The 18,016-nt window shown below is 40.2% G+C and overlaps 1 protein-coding gene across 3 annotated transcripts in view; it reads right to left on the reverse strand.

Moving 5' to 3' along the window:
- Positions 1 to 18,016, reverse strand: part of kcnh5b (potassium voltage-gated channel, subfamily H (eag-related), member 5b) — a 199,346-nt gene that overhangs the window by 68,321 nt on the left and 113,009 nt on the right. For all 3 annotated transcript variants that reach the window (XR_014871273.1, XM_085144145.1, XM_085144144.1), the window contains exon 11: positions 16,286 to 16,478. Coding sequence is in view for 2 of the 3 variants with exons in the window: in XM_085144145.1 (XP_085000271.1) it covers positions 16,286 to 16,478 (193 nt within the window). In the remaining variant the exon portion in view is untranslated. The remainder of the gene's footprint in view (positions 1 to 16,285; positions 16,479 to 18,016) is intronic.

The raw sequence follows: 18,016 nt of genomic DNA on the forward strand, positions 1-18,016 counted from the left end.
GTGCTACCTTTTCCTGATTGGGGCATGCACTTGTTCCTCATCCTGCCTTCCTCCCCTTTCTGCTTCTTCTCCATTCTGGCTTCTGTCACCAACTGATTGGATCAGTGCCATAGTTCTATGCTGCACCCTCAGAATATATATATTTCTGTTTTTTTAAAGGGCTGCCAACTTGCCATTCAAGGCAGCTGTGAGTTAGTATGAGCACCTAAACAATCTCTGCTCTTTGTGAGTAACTATATGTGAGACAAGCAGAGTTCAGGGTAGGGTTAGAATTCTTTTGCATTGATTTTTATAGTTCTTTATCCTCTTGCTATTCCCTGGAGAATGAGCCAAGAGTTAGATCTTTCTCTCTGTTGACTTAGATGGGGTCAGGGGCCTCACTTCCATTTTATTATTTTTAAATAGAATAATTAGGTAGGTTGGGATATTTCTGCACCCATTTGCCCTGGTTGAGCTGTGCTTGATTTGTATTTCCACTGTATAAACTTTACTCAATCAGAGTGTGTCCAAACGTTGCTTGGACCTCTGAACATTACTTTCCTGTTCCCTAGGAAGCTGCGGTGTAGCAGTACAATTATCTTCTTTCTTTATTATTTCTATTCTATTATTATTTCTTTATTTATTTCAACATAAAAACTAAAATCATTGAAAACGCTGAAGACAAATCAATCACAGGTCAGTAAATTAAATGAATGTGAAGTGCATTTCAGCATGACCCGATCTTAGAATGCCAATAAACAAGCTACCCTCGATCTCATAATAACCTCGTTTACTTGTTCAATCACATCTCATCCCGAATCTGTGTCAGTATAGTCTGAGTGCTTTAAATGTTCAATTTGGGGAAAAAGTCTTGTTTTTTTCTGATCTTTCACTAAGGAACCCCATGGTGAAACAGCCTTGGCAGAGAAAACAACAGATGTTAATTCCTCCCTGCTGAATTTACTTCCAAGGTTTGTTTCCCCCGTATTATCCCGACCCTCTGTGACACACTGTACAATAACACATCTTTGATCCCACTGCAATCCAACAGGACTCGCTGGGTGCCAAATCTTAGCCAACATAAACAACCCAGAAAAAAAAAAAAAGAATCAAAACAGATCACAGCTTTTCTTAGGCATCGGTGTCACTGAGACAAATGCGGTGTTATCCGGTGGTATTTGTGCAGATGAATGCATTTGCTCTAAATGAATTACACTGGAGAATTTCTTCTCTTTGCAAACACCAACTCACAGTTAACGTTCTGACATATGTGTATCCCCCATCAGCAGAAAAAGAAATTACTTGTGGGTGGATGTGCCCTTCTATTGCTTTATCTAGCAGTGCTGCTCAACCTGATGGCAGTCCAATAAGATGCATGTCAAGGTGGTACTTAGAACTGGTGTGCTGATGCTGCTGTAACCACTGTCAGCCCATTATCCTGAACCGAGTAGGTGGAGATAGTTATACAGCTGCAGTGACACTGATATCCTCCCACAGCAGCATTAGTGGTCCTTACTGTATTAGAAGCACCACTATTACCATTTGAAGCCCATGCTGGCCTTGCCGCAGATAAACTGTCCACTTGTAGAAATGCTGTAGATATGAATGATTAATAATTTCTAGCGAAGATATAATTAAGTTCATTCTATTCTCAACAACAGGAACTTGAACTGCCTCAAAGTCCCAACATGACCAACAAGGTATTAATCAACACTACTTACTCTAATTAAAATAATTAGCTAATTAAATAGAGAATGTTGCTGCATCTGGTTACAGCAAAATGTCAACAGCATTTACACAAGCTTTATGAAGTGTAACCAAGGTCACCTGAAGGTCTGAGAGGGTTTAAGCACCTGGGAAGGGATCTCAGGACTGCATTTTAGGTGGTTGACAGGTGGTGTCGTAAGCCACCACCTCTGTTTAATGATGGTTGTTTACAGTAGATACAGAAGGCTTCCTTTACTCGTCTCTCAAACCATCTGTCTTAATGGTCAGAAATGTGAATGTTCTTCTTCGGGTACAGATATACAGCTGAGTCTTGACTCGTTGAGGTAGCTGTTGAGGTGTTGTGCCATGCATCTGTAGAGTGGCTGTTTGGTTTGTACCATGTGGATGTCTCAGCACTCCTCACTACACTGCACAGCATAGACTATGTTGTGTAGCTTGTGTTTAGGAGTTTTGTCCTTGGGGCAAACCAGATTTTGTCTGACGGTTTGGCTGGGCCTCAAGTGCACTTCATCATACTTAGAATTAAATTGTTTCTCAGACAAACCTGCTACATAAAGGATGAAACAGAATGCTGTTCTGTTTGCAGTGTTGGGGAGTGATGGAATACACGTGCCGGCGTTACGTATTTAAAATACAAAACATGAGTGAATGTATTTGGTTACAGTTACCATTTAAATGGGTGATAATCAGAATATATTTACTTTGTTGAAATAGAATACATGGCGGTCATTTCTGGTTTCATATGTTTGGCTATCCCCTTTCTATGCCTTCTCCAATTTCTGTGATAACATGCAGTCGGGTGTAGGTTTAGCTCAGTTGGATGAGCATGTAGTCATCTATCGCATAGTTAGAGCAGCCGGTGCAGGTTTGAGAACAACTGGCGGCTCTTGTTTTAATGTTTTGTTTTTTTTTCTCAGTTTCCATCTGGGATTAATACAGTACAAAACACGCAAAAGAGGCTCTAATGTAAGCGTCCCGTTAACGCAGGTGACGTCAGTTACACAATAGACCCAAGCCAGCATCCATGGCCAGGATCTCTTATTTGGAAATTCCGACACCACTTCATAATAAGAATGGGATGTGTGAATCTTCAGTATCTTCAATGTGCTATTGCTATTTGATTTTCATTTATCTTTATTTATTAATGAACTCGTCACTGAGCTAACATTGTTAGCTGCCGTTAGCTGACTGCAGACTGTTAGGCCGTTTCTAAATACTCATGTACGCAGGTCTGTACTTGCGTTTTCTCTTGTCCGGACTTCGTAAGTTCACACGCGAGTCCAGACTTCCCGAGAACGCAGCGCGATTGTTCTACAATTGGAATGGCAGTGTACTTGATGACATCACAGCTGTCATTTTTACTGCCATCCCCTCTTAATGTAACTGTGATTAATATTTGCAATGGAAATTACACATGGCATAAAAACATTATACATGGTGTAGTAGACTTGTTTAAAAAAAAAAAAAGATAATTTGAACTGATTTGAACTAATCTGAATTGAATAAATATTTAAAATATAATCTGATCATTTTTGGAGCACCCTTCAGGATCTCCACATATTAACATGCTGTTTTTAGACTTGATGGATAGCATTAACAACCTGCTAGCTGCACATAATCATGTGCAGTTCCACATGATTAGAAACAGACCAAAAGAAAACATATGACTGATACAGAAATAGTTTTCTCTACCAGATCACTGCAAAAAGTGCAGCCTTGCCTAATGTCCACCCTATTGTTACTCATTTTATATTAAGATTTAAAAATCTAGTTGGTATTAGTATGGCGAGTAACTTTCAGTAATAGTAATAAATCACACAGCAATAGTACATTCATGTAGTTGTAAACAGCATGACAATATATCCAGTAATCCAAAGTATTCAGAATACGTTACTCTCAATGAGTAACTTGACGGAATACGTTACAAAATACATTTGGAGCATGTATTATTTAATCTGTAGTATCTGTAGTAACCTTCCCAACACTTTCTGTTTGTCATTCTGTTTCTTCCTAGTTGGTGTCTGGCCTTCTTTCCCATATATCTTCCCTGAGTTGATGAAGACCCAGTTGGTCTTCATCACGCTTTAAGAGGTCAGTATTTATTTATTTATCTATTTTTACGTTTCTGTTCCATTTCTTTTGTTGTGCCTTACAGGGAATGTTTTCTGTTGAGAATTGTAGGGTCCTGATTACTAGTGGTGCAATGGATCAAAAATCTCACGGTTCGGATCATGGTTTTAAGTCGCGGATCGGATCAATTTTCGGATCAGCAAAAAAAGAAAAAAGACGAAAATTGAACATTTACTTACCTACTTATTGAAGTATTTTTTGCCTGTTAAAAACATTCAACTCAAGACTCATTCCACGCAATTATTAAAAAAAAATTATGGTAGAATATAGGGCAGTATAGGGCTTTGTATCTACCACTCAATTCAATTCAATTTTATTTATAAAGCGCCAAATCACAAAAACAGTCGCCTCAAGGCGCTTTATATTGTAAGGTAGACCCTACAATAATACATACCGCTCATTATATCGCACTCCGCTATAATAACGTAGCTTTCCGTTGCCCTGGAGGTCTGCCCGTTTGTAGTAGTTAGGGCAACAGAAGATGCCTGGGACGGTTCAGCCATAACTTCAATCTTTTCCTGCTCATACATGCTTGGAACGATCTTGCCACTAAAGTGGACGCACAACAGGATATCATAGCGTGGCTCAAGCGCGTTCATCATAGTTTAAACCACTTGTTTTGCACAACGGAATACGGCCTCCCGTCTGCAGCTAAACACCCCAGTAGCTTTTGTAATGACTTTAGCCCAGTCGGACTGGGCAGCAAAGGGCTGCTTAAATACCGCAATTTCCTCTGCTCCTCCACTTGGACGGCTAGCACTGGCCATAACTATCACTTGACAGACCCACCACGCGCACCATACACATACTTTTTTTCTTCTTTTTCAGATCACGTGCGTGCCGAACCATACCACTACTGATTACCCCAAGTTTATGTTGGGTGGTGGGAGTCAAAGAGTACAGTAGGTACTGGTCTTTGTATTTGAGTTTCTGGTAAACCTTAGTGTTGAAGCTACATTTTGCACAAGATCCAGTCTTAGCTATTGTAGTAGAAGGTTAACTGGTGTAACTGGATTTAGATGATCAGTAGTTAGTAACACAAGGTTGCAAGGTTGAGTGAATTCTAATGCACACTTATACACACTTAGACATGCCATGATATCGGGTTATATAAGCATGTTAAAAGTCTGGTGTCTAAAGCAGATTTCCATTTCAGTAAAACTATATTAATTATTATTAAGTGTGTGACAGATTCAGCTGTAGCTGGTAGCAGTCTGTTTGAAGCCACGTCAAACAATAAAGTTGAGTTTGTATACTGAAGAACTCATAACAACAGTCACTTAGATGTAGATGAATATACTAATATTAATACTAATAATAAGAAAAAAAATACTGGCACTGTGGGTGAATTGTTAAGCATCACTACTCTGACTCAGATGTTATCTCACTGCACTCTTGAGATAATCATTCAAAGCAGCACTGCCTTAAAAAAGATATTACCCTCTCTGTGGAAGGTTCCCTTTTATCATTGTCTCTTTAACCTCTGCTTCTAATATATTCCTCTTTTAATGTATTACACATCAAAAAAGCTACACGATCATTCTTAGTACCGTATTTTGCAATGCAGCCAGTGCACACTTGTATGTGATTAGAGGCTCATCTCCTGCTGCTGACTGTTTCTCACTGGGCCAGAACATATTGCTATATGAATAGAATTCCAGGCCAAAATCCCATTCTCATAACAAAGCAGCATGAATATCTGAAAAATTAATCAGCTCGTCATTTGAGAGAAAAAACAGAAGTAAATTTTCTCAGAGCTATACCAGAGGAGAAATCAATACATATATAATACAGGCTAAAAGCCTGATTGTGAGCAGTTCCCTATTTATTCTTCTGTTCTTCCAAGTCTATGATGCCTGGACAGAAAGAAGGAGGGGAAACAAAGCCACCCTTTGTGGCCTCAAAATCCTTACATATATCATGGGAAAAAGCAAATATAGTCAGATTTAGGGCTGCCACAAACGATTATTTTGATAGCCGACTAGTCACCGATTATTTTTGCGATTAGTCGACTAATCAGATCATCATCCATTGGACATAAAACATACAGCTTATTGCACCAGCAGCATCAGCTCTTATATAACTATCATTAGCTTACAGCTTTAAGTGTTTAAGGTATGTGCTAACTAAAAATAAAGACAAGATTAAATTTATTAAATTTTAATGAAATTTGCAGATTGTTTCGGTGAAGTTTAATAAACTCCTTGCTATCTAAAATATAACGGGACACCGGAGTAAATTCTCAAGCATCTCACACTTCTGATAATCATTTGTCTGCTTGACATTTATTCAGCTGTGTAAAAACTATAACTTTAATTTCAGCCAACTACTCAGGAACAAATAAAATACTAAAAAAAAAAAGCCAAACAATATAATTTTTAAGTTATCTAAGTGACTCATATATCATGTTTAACCTGAGTAGCGAAAGACCGCAGTGGGTTTGAAAACGATTTGCCGGAGTCCGGTGCTCTCACGGGCTCTACTGAGCCTAGCCCCCGGCTAGCTATCAAGCTAGTGGGTAACAGATGTCTCCGAAAACGTCGGAGCGCTTTTGAAAATGTCTTGATAAACTGAGCAGATATTTGAGGTTTACACAGTTACATTCTCGCCTGAAATATCTTAAACGTTTATTTTGTGACCCAGAAAGAGTAATAAGAGTAACATTAAAACTAACTAGCTGCCGCCATTGTTGGAAACTGAGCTGGGCTGCGCTATTAATTCTGGGACACAGCTTCTTCTTCTTCTTCAGGGTTTGTCATCCTTGTACATGCAGTGCTGCCATCTTCTGTTTCAGTCCGTTATTACACTCTTAAATCCTACCACTTATTCCTGCGTCTTTTGTGATCTTACAAAGCTTCAAACGACGTGACGTCTATTAAATTAGTCGTCGACGTAATCGTGACTAGTGGACTAATGTGGCAGCCCTAGTCAGATTACACCCAAAGTTAATCTGGTTGCCCATAGGTTCATTTTCATTACCGACACTGTATTGCTCAACCTCACTTTTGCTGTGTGCTCAAGCACCTTATAGAACAGAGTTTAGTGTGGAAGGAGTAATGAGTAATGAGGGCCAATTTTTTCTCCCAGTCCAACCCTTGAAACAATCATAGCTAACCCACGCGAGAGATTCATAGATTTTTATTTTGAGCTATGCCTAATCTACGAAGACATTAAATCAGCACTTTGCAGTACACATGGTTTTTATATAAGTGACAGACATCTGTAGAGAGTTCTTGGTGTAAGGGGACACACTTATCACAAGACATATGTTGGTTTTGGTTGAATTCATTGACAACCAAGCAAAGCTAAAAGCAGGGGAAAAACTCTTTCTCAGGATCACGCAAAAGCACTTCTGTTTTTTTTCTCCAAGGTGCCTTGCGGGGCTCCGTAAAAGGCTGGTAATTGTTTTCCTAACATATTCAATAATGGAGTTAACACTACATGTAGTGTGTTGCATTTATGTGTGTTAATTTGTATGTCTTTGTTCTCCACTCTTCCACATTTCCACACAGATACTTTATTGTCCCTCAAGAGAAAATCTGTTTCCACAGCCTGTGTATGGAGACATTAAAGAGCCATTTTATAAACACACACTGGCATTACCACAAGTATCTTTGTTGTTCCAGAATATGTGTGCGCATACTTGTGTGTCACCTGATGCCACTGTACACTAATGAGAGCAGAGTGTGTTACATGCTCAAGGAGCATCCTCACCACTCAGCCTGGGGAAAATCACTGCTTCTAAAACCACATCCAGCACAGAGCAGCTTCATCCTCCTTTTCTTGTTCCTCCCTCTTTCTGCTTCACCTTCATTTCCATTAATTTCACTTCTGTCTTTAAGTTGTGTGATCATACTTATTTTCTCCTTTTTATTATTTTGTTTGTATAAGTCGACTGTGTTTTTCTCCCTGTTCCTTTGTTCCTTCATCCTTTCCTCATCTTCTTTCTACCCTCTCTTCCGCTCTCCACCAAGGATCATTGCATTCTGCTTTTTTTTATTCCTCTATTTTGAAATCACTTTCTTTAGTAGGCTATGATCAGACAGCTACCTCTTCTTTTCCCTTCCACCACTCCTTTCTTCAATTCTGCTGCTGTCCCTTTACATCCTGCAGTGCATTCTGCTTATGTTATTATATCCAATCATTGCTCTTTCCCTGTCTTCCTCTCCTCGTTTTTGTTTCTTTTTCACTAAAAGAAAAAAAAGACTAAGAATGGGACACAAGTACGAAGAGGAAAACTTTGCAGAAGAAGGCAATTATTAAAGTGAAGCCTTCTTTTCATGCCAGGAAATACAGAAAATACTCTTATCTTGCTTCCTTTAACCTCTACTATTTATTGCAATTCTTCTAGACCTTTCCGAGATCTTGTCGTTCCCCTTACACCTACACTGGCCTCACTCCATCCTCCTCTCAGTGCGCAGGCTATGATCAGACAGCTACCTTGTTCTCCAGCACAAAAGACATGTTGCAGCCCTAAGCACCACTACTGAGGAGACGTTTTCTTGGTTGCTATGCAACACAAACTTTAACAACAACTTGCAGGCAATCCAGTTAGGATCAGATGGGCTTGTTGCTACCCAAAGTGAATTCTGTGGAGAGATTTTCACATTCAATAAACAGTACTTAATTATTTCTTTCAGCATATGTGGAGAGGATATTCAAAGATCATCGAGTTTCAAGGTGTGCTATACATTATGTTACTTTATACATGCAGTCTGTTTATCTAGTTTTATAAAACATATAAATACATTTAAAAAACTGTGTTTTGTGCTATCATGCATACATAAATTACATAAATGCAGATATGTGTATTTGTGTGGTTTTTCTGATTGCAAGAGTCTATAACGAGTCTATAGTTATGATCACAACAGTAATGAAACTGTTATTATTGTAATAATTGGTTGAGCAGTGTGAGCTGTTACAAAGTGCTTTCAAAATGTCAGCGCCACAGTTTAAAGATAACGATAAGTGTAAAACGAAAACAACCATGTTAAAAATATATTTCAGTGCAATCTTGATCCTGTCTGTCTCCACAGTATCAGCAGCAGCAGACGACTAGCTGGCAATTTACTGATTAATGACCCCAGTTAGATCAAGCAATTTATCAAACATTTAATATGCTCTTTATGAACCTCAGGCTGCTTCCTCGCCTGCTGCAGTCTCCTAATGATGTCAAGGAAGCAAAGAGGCAACACAAACGGAGACTCTGCAGAGACCAGATAAGACAACAAGGCCCACTCTGACGTATTCTTGCCCGTAACCTTCATCTGCAACTGATTTGGTGATCTACGTGAGACCCATAGCTGCATAATAGCAGTTAACAATATTAGATGCCAGAAACAACAAGGGATTACTGTATTCCCTAACATTTGAACGTCAAGAGCGCACGCCATCTTGGAGATGTCCGCTGATCACACTGCATTCCTTCACACATAACTGTTGTGATCTAGTCCCATTTCAGAAGGTGGCATCCTGTTTGAGATCATTTTCCAATAATGTAATTTGATTGGCTCAGCTCACAAAGCTACAGAAAAATTCACTGGTCACCTATAGAAAACGTGTCCTCCAGCTTCTAGAAACATGAGACTGCAGAGCCCATAGAAGCAGTAACAAAATGGCATCAAAAATGAGTCTAAGTTGGACGTTGAAAAGACGTCCACAGCAAGGGCTGGACTGGGACAAAAAATCAGCCCGGGCATTTTGACTAGTGACGGGAACACCATGGTATTATAGGAAAAGCCATAAAGCCTTAATAATAAACTTAAACCTACACCATCCTCCCTATTCTGGTATTCTAAAGAGTACTTAGCAAAAATATAAAACAACCTAATTTATAATTACATATACCTAACTTATAAGGTTGCCAACTCCCTGCAAAAAAATAAAAATAAAATAGGGAACCACTCCCCCAACCTCTACCTCAAGATGCTTAATTGGCAAAATCAATTTTACTTTAATGCACGTATAAAACAAATGCACAGAAATCTATTATTTTTCTCCAGTAATGAAATAGATTCAACATCTTTCTTCAACAGAATCGCAGACTGCACAGATGGTACCTTCCCAACGGAAAGAATACTATAACTTATAGGGTATATACTAGACTTAATATTTACTGAATACAATAATGGATTTCTATACATTTTACATCAGATGAAAACTTTGGTTGTAAGATTCAGATAATTATTTATTAAAAGCTAGACATTTTAAATAAGAATAAGAAAGAAAAGTATTTCTTTGTGTCCCCCTTTCCCAGTTAATGCCCTACCTGGCCCCCCTGGTAAAACTTTGCTAGATCCGCCCCTGCACACGTAGCTGTCAGATACTTAGAAAAGGATCCTGGTGTTATTTGTCTTTCAGAAACAGTTCATAACTCCCCTTCAACTTATTTATGTCACCCATAAGATAAACCTGTTTCTCCATCATCTGCTCAGCTCTGATGAATCAGTAAGGACATCTCCTGGTTTCATCTTCATGTTTCCCTCTCACCACATATACAAACCGATATCATGACCAGCAGCTTTACAGCTGTGGCCCCAGCAAACATCAGCTGATACTAGAAAATAAAATTAAATAAATTCTAACAACAGCTGATCAAGCTTAAACGTGCTGCTGTTGTTTAGCGTGACCTCTGCCGGTTTCCTCTTTCTGGAGCAGAGAGAAAAGCTGATCATGGATCAGTTTCATGATTGAATTAGCAACTTTCTAGCTGAAGTAGTATAGGACAAATCGTCTAAGGAGCTTGGAAAGAAAAGCGTCTGGACTTCTTTAAGTTGCTTGAAGACGTTTCACCTCTCATCCGAGAAGCTTCTTCAGTTCTAAGGTCAAATGGTGGAGAGTCCCAGATTTAAACCTAGTGGGAGTATCCCCCCACAGAGGGACAAAGGACCCCCTGATGATCCTCTACCTAATCACATGAGCCGAGGTGTGAAAATAGGTGTGGGTCACAATCAGCCAGGGTTTCGGGTGAGCTCATTGTGAAACCTGGCCCCACCCTATCATGTGATTTCCTGAGGTCAGATGGCCCAGGATGTGGGCCACCATTTGACCCTTAGAACTGAAGAAGCTTCTCGGATGAGAGGTGAAACATCTTCAAGCAACTTAAACAAGTCCAGACGCTTTTCTTTCCAAGCTCCTTAGACTACGATGACCTGGATGACTGAGAACCTTCACAGACACAGCGTTCCTTTTCACCTCAACTTGAAAGTTCGACCTCCTCGGCTGTAATTGGTCCAGCCCAGAGTCGATCATGACCAACTGGCCAATCCACCACCATTCATTTATACCATTAAAAAAGAAAAGAAATAAAACCCCATGAGCCCATAAAAACGATGGCCAGTCCAGCCCTGTCCACAGCAACCACATCAGGACTATAAATAGCTCGTACACGGGGGTGGATGTCAACATTAGAGCATCAGTAGACATAAAAAAAGAGGTCACCTGATTTGGAGACAGAAAATTTTAAGATTTAAAAAAGATCACTGCAGTCTGAATTTTGGGAATGGCTGGTTTACAAATAAGGCTTAGAAAGGGAAAGACAAATAAAGAAACATAAAACCTGCAAATTTAAAGACTGTTTACAGAAAGTAATTGTGTATATTTTTTTCTGTAGCTTTGTTTACATATATATAGATATATAGATAGATAGAGATGCCGATAGTTCTATCTATCTAAAAACACCCATAAGTGAAATCATAACAACTATTCCTACATGCGCCTGCCTCTATAACCACAATGGCAGGCACATGCAGAAATACTTAATGGCTGGAGGGTGATGAAGATTATGATCTTCATTTCAAAGGTGAGAAAAGGAAGGTGAAGACGAGAACAGAAGACTAGAAGTAGTGTAGAGAGAAAGAGGTGAGGTTGAAAGATGAAGGTGGAGGGGTGATGGAGGAAAGGTTAAGAGAACTACTTGTTTAAAGGAGAGAGAAGTGGAGAGAGGAGGAAAGAATAGAAAATTATGGCTCAGCCTGAGCTGAACCTTCATCTCCTCCACCTTTGTGTTGCTGGGAGATTTTTTTGCTTTTGGAAGCAGCTCCAGATGCAGCTCTAGTTCGAGGCTTTCTTCTCCTGCTCTTTCACCTTCTTCAACTCTTTTACTTTCCTTTGTAATGTTTCCTTTGCTTCTTTTTCCTGCCTTTTCAGCCATTTGAGGGCTTTTTTACTGTCTCTCTCTGTAAGTTCAGTGTCTGCTATTTCTGTCTTAATTCCCATTACTTCCATCTTCTCCTCTACCAGTGTTGTCTGGACTTCCAACAATTCCTTCTTTCCATTTTCGGCTTTCTTCTTTGCACACAGTGTAAAGAGTTTGTCTTTGTAGAATGTTGTGAGTTTGTTTACTGAGTTTGTCTATTGTCACCTTCTTCTCCTTCAGGCTGCTTCACGTAGTTGCTCTTTCAGCTAGCAAAGTTTCAATGGCCTGCATATGTCTTTGTGAATCCTCTTTTAACTGGAAGTTCTCAGCCTGGGTTGCTTCTCAATCAATTCACAGATGATAGTTCGTGGAGCAGCGCTCACCAATCCTGTTGTTCACCTGGAAATGCAGCTACGTTAGAGAAGTTCAGAGTAGTTGATGTTTTCTTCTTCTCACGTTGCCTGTTGCAGACTGTAGTTTCTATCTTGTTGCACAACTACTTATGTAGCACACTTCTCTAGCAGTTGTAGATGTGGTAATGTGTCCGCTTACTGACAAATCAGACAGTTAGGAGGAGCTAAAATTTTTAAATAGTGTCTCAAGTCTTTGTTTTCCTGAATGAAAATCAGTAATAAATACGTAAGTCCTAAATGCAACTTTATTGCTTGGTTTTTAAAACCTTGTGGCTGCAAACAAAAGTGTCGCCTCATTCATGTTGTTGCGTTCACAAAGTTGGGCGTCCTTGTACGGTGAGAGCAACACCGCGGAGGCGTAAAAGCAAAAACTATCTTATGGAAATTTGAAGATGAATTTAAATGTCTCCCATGTCTTAACAATAAAGCTTTTATTTTTTAATTCACACAGTTGTCTTCCTGCCTTCAAACAGGTCACACCGCTCTTTTCCATTCTTACTGACCAAAACGTTTACAGCACTGTAAACACAAAGATACTGTACACTTTACCTCTTGCACCCAAGCCCAGTTACTTGCATTCTAATCTTATAGTTTACTCTTCCTTTGTAAAATCCACTGGGTTAACTTCGCAAGTTGATAATTAGTTGCTTGTGCCCACTTCTCCTGATCTCCTGAGTCAGGGTGTGTCAGTTCAGCTGGTAGAACAATACCCTGGGTGTGCTGAACCTGATTCATACCACAGGGCTCAGAGTTCTGCTGAACAGTCTATTTGTTCTAAAGTTTGAAACCTGCTCTGCCTACACTGAACAGTACACCAAAAACATAAAAACCTCTCCTGTTGCCAGTGTTGGGAAGGTTACTTTTAAAATGTATTCCATTACAGAATACAGAATACATGCCCCAAAATGTATTCTGTAACGTATTCCGTTACGTTACTCAATGAGAGTAACGTATTCTGAATACTTTGAATTACTTAATATATTATCATGCTGTTTACAACTACATGAATGTACTATTGCTGTGATTTATTACTGTTACTGAAGGTCCGCGGCTCCGAACCGTAGTAAAGGGACCTCTGGCTAATACGGTGGGTTCTGTGTCGGGCTCGTAGCCGAAAAATAGCTTTACTTTGTTGTCTGGGTCAACTTTGCTAGCGAGAGACAGAGAGAGGCGTTGAAAGGCTGCTCCAACGGAACTTATTGTTTTTGGAGGAAAACACGAACACGGTGTACAGTCGAGTCTTAATAGCTTACTTACAGCTGGGCTCGTCAGGCTCTCTTCTTGGCTGCAGTGGTTATTATTATATTTACATGCTTCCAGCTCCCGTTTTTGCTTGACGATAACTCGTACTTTTCCTTTTTCTCCCTCCCTCACTCACAGACACATAACGTGTATGGCAGTCCATTCTCCCTGCAGCACGGACTACATTGCCCATGATGCTACATTCTTTAGAGCTATACCTGTAGCATTCTGCCTATTAGCTTAGCACAACAACAACAAAAAGGCCTCTCTCACCCAGGAAACACGCAGAGAGAGAGCGTCACCATGTAACCATGGCAACCGTAACGCTGCCGCCTGGAACAACAGAACGTAGCTGTCAAACAAAACCCAAACAGTCCTGACCCGCCACAATATGAAACAGGGAAGTACCGCCATGTAATCCATTTATTTCAACAAAGTAACTGTATTCTAAATACCACCTTTTTAAACGGTAACTGTAACGGAATACAGTTACTCATATCTTGTATTTTAAATACGTAACGGCGGTACATTCCATTACTCCCCAACACTGCCTGTTGCCTAGCAAAAGCAGCTGTTGACCAATGGATGCTGTGAAAAGTTTTACTTTTTCAGGTTGTTTCAATGTTTATTAAAGAAGACACGTCCAAGTATCCCAGGCTGAGATGGAAAAGTAAAATAATGCCGGACAGTCGCTGCAGGAATTAACATCAGCCATTTAGTTTTCTTTAAACAGGAAGCAGGGTCCACCTCAGGAAAATTCAAGCAATCGGCACATTATTTCCTGCATTCTGGTGAACTTTTTCCCCAAATGTAATTTAACAGCTCAGAAGTGTTTCAGCTTATTTCTGCTCATGTTCAGAACTTTCTGTACTTTGCACACAGATCTGAGTTTTAGGACTCGCGTCTAAACAAGTCTGTCTCAAAACAGGAAGCACAGAACACACTATCCTAATAATAGGGAAATAACCATCACACCAATGTGACCATCACACTCTCGCCCTTTACATACTAGCATCTCCATCACTGAGATCATAACAGCAATTTTTATGGATGTGCATGTTTGTGCACGTGCTACTTCATCTAAGCCTCTGCACACGCACCAGTTGATCTTTAGCTGTGCAGCTTTGCACTCATTCTTCATTCTAATAATCGTTTTTTCTTGTTATTCGCTGTTGGTAAACGCTCATTTGGGGCCCGCTGATGATTATGAGAAAGCGCCTTTCACTGGATGCCTTGAGCATCAGTGCTATCTGTGCACACCTCAATAAAAAGCATTTTCCCTTTCTTCTCTCTTTCTTCTCCACCTCATAAATATTATACAGTACGAGGCAGCGGAGAGCAATATGTACAGCAGCAGATAAGAGACACACTGTTTGGGTTTAACACTTGAAAGTCCAAACTGACGTCAACTTGCTGATGTGACTGAACATAAATATTAAAGTGGCTCCTCTCTGAAGTGTGCCCACACATTCACTTTCTCTTGTTTGCAAGGTCCAATTGTTTATCTTGTGTGCTTGGAAAGGTTTGCAAAACCTGTTGTGTTGTGAAATCTGCTCAGATCTAAAGGGTCAAAAAGAAGAAAGAATCTTGAGATCAAACAATTTTGTCATGACCCTGTGCCTTCTCGGCTGACTCTGTATGGCTACAAGTGTTTTTGTTGTGCTGCGTCTCTCTCTCTCCCCTCCCGCGCTCTACCGGGGCGGAGTCATGACGGCTCCAGCCCCTGACTCAGACACCTGCAAGCAATCATCTCATCTCATTCACTTCTTAAGGCGGCTGCTGAGAGTGCTTCCTCGCTGGATTATTGTGTAACACTCGTCAGTGTCATTTCTAGTCTGAGCTTTTTCCCGAGTTTCTTTCGTGCCGCAACTTATCTGTTCTTCCTCCCTGTGCCAGATTTCTCGCCAGCCTGAGGACCGCCGTTTGGTGAGCTAAAAGCCGTATTTCGAGCTACCTGAGCTTCAGTGAAGGATTGTGTACATAGCCCGTCCCCTTCCCGTGCCTGTGTTCCCCGGAGACCCTCTTCCTGTGCCCCCTCACCTGTATATATCCGCACCTGGTGTCTGTGTGTAAATTAATTGTGAACTTAAGTGACGGTCTGCCTCCGAGTCTCTCCTGAGCCTGACAAATTTAACAAATCCACCTGTCACCTGGCCGACCTTCTCACTGGCTGCCTGAAATACACAAAATGATGTTTTTGCATTTTCAGATGTTAAAGTAGTTTAAGTGTTTTATTAAATTTTCTTCCTGATTTCGCCTGCTGGCTTCTCATGAACTCTTCTCGTGAACTCTTCCCTTTTCCCAAGGCACACATTTCATGTTTGTTTTCATTTTCATAATTGCTTTATGGATAACTGACTTATTCAATATTTATTGCGCATGTACAGCAATCTTTGAACATGCCAATGTCCTTACTTCAGTCAACATTTTGAGAAAGACTTTTTTGTTGTTGTTGCACAATGATAACTAATTTAAGAACTTCTACTTTCCAAACGTGGCATTACATCCAAATGATGACTACGTGAATATGTTTGTTGCTTAAAGGTCAGAAAAGAAAAGGTGATGCTTTGCAATTGTTTTGAGCAGCAGTCCGAATACTAGAGTTAAGTTCAATTTTCAAACCTGTCAGAATCAAACTAATTCAGTGATCACGTACCTAAGATGGCAATGACTTCGTCGTCCTGGATGACCTCCAGTGACCCCGACACCACGAAACAGAGGGTGTCAACGCTCTCCCCGGCGTGAAAGATCAGGTCTCCTGGAGCGCAGTGGGTGGTCTGAAACTCGACTGCCAGTGAGCGCAGGCAGCCATCACTAGCTAACCTGAATGCTGGATGTTCGTTGAACACCTGAATAAGAGAATCAGATTGGAGAGTTAGACTGGGAAAAAATGACCAGATAGGATGTGGCGCATTATACTGCTGAAAGAGGCCACAGCCATCAGGGAATAGGGTGTACATGGTCTGCAACAACGCTTAGGTAGGTGGTACGTGTCGATGTAACATCCACATGGATGGCAGGACCCAAGGTTTCCCAGCGGAGCAAAGCCCAAAGCATCACACTACTACTGCCGGCTTTCCTGTTTCTTTTCAGCACTGATGACAGTTTTTAGACCAAATTTTAAAGCAAGTTTTTCTTTCAACGCCTTTGGATGTCTGATGCTCGAGGAACACAGACACACTACAGCAGGCTTGGAGGGCTTTCTTTGGAAAAAAAAAAATGTTCTCATCTCATAAGTGGACAAGAACACTTTAGATTTCGTTGCTTCCTCGTTTTACTATCTGCAGAAGTACACATTTTCTGATATCCTTGAGAAAATGAAACCGCTTCCACCCGCTGAGATAATCCATCAGAGCACCAGGGGAAGATTTTATTTGGTTTGTGCAAGAGTGTTTTTATATCAGTGCTCCTTGTCAATCACCTGAAGCCCTCAAGCAGAAATGTAAGCCTCCATCTGAAATAATCACTGAGAAGCACATCTCTCAAACTTCAGTGTCGCGTCTTTGTGGTTTCGCTCTTGGAGTCTTGTTTGGCCAGGACAGCTGGCAGCACACCGTCAGCAAATTGCAGCACAATGTGAGTGTATGAAGTGACTGAGGTTTAAGGGATACAACACATGAAATGTATCTAGTGTGGCACCGTTAAAGTGTTCACATCATATTATGAGCTGCTTCATATTAAAACTGAAAGGGAAGAAAAAGGAGAGGTTCAGATTTTTCCTGTTTTCTTTTTGTTAATCGCTTTGAAAAAAATGTGGGGCTTAAAAACAACTTAATGGACGGGACAGGACATGAAATACTGGTAAAAGTAAACTAAAATCTTATTTTTTTAAAATAAACAACTAATTCCACTTCTTTTGTGAAATAAAACCAAAGCACAATATCTTCTACCTTTGAAACTCCTAAATGACATCCAGCTTTAACTTCCTCTTACAATTAAACAGAATGTCTTCTTGTCCTGTTTCACAATCTTTTATCATAGTCAAACATCCCTGAAAAATTAGATGTATTTGAAACGAATGTAGTGCGTGAGCTTTATTTCAGAAGAGACACTGAAAATCAGCCGCACTGCATGACAAGACTAAATTTAGTAACTTCTGACTAACTGTCATTGGAGACGGTTGTCACACAGCACAATTACCTGACTGAAGGTGTCCTCTGATCACGCCACTTTAGCATTTGACATCTCCTAGAGTTTTGAGAACAATATCATTGCATGTTAAGTGATATCTAAAAGACTCTGAGCACAATTAACCTTCACTCAGTTGTGTAACAAAAGCACCTGATGCTGATGCTGTATAGTCAAAAAAGCATAACATCTTTCACTGCTTTGTATATGACCCACAGATATATTTGAATATACAAACCAGCAGCCATGCTTCTATTCA

This window comes from Neolamprologus multifasciatus, chromosome 19 (assembly GCF_963576455.1).
Source record: "Neolamprologus multifasciatus chromosome 19, fNeoMul1.2, whole genome shotgun sequence".
Classification (NCBI taxonomy): Eukaryota; Metazoa; Chordata; class Actinopteri; order Cichliformes; family Cichlidae; genus Neolamprologus; species Neolamprologus multifasciatus.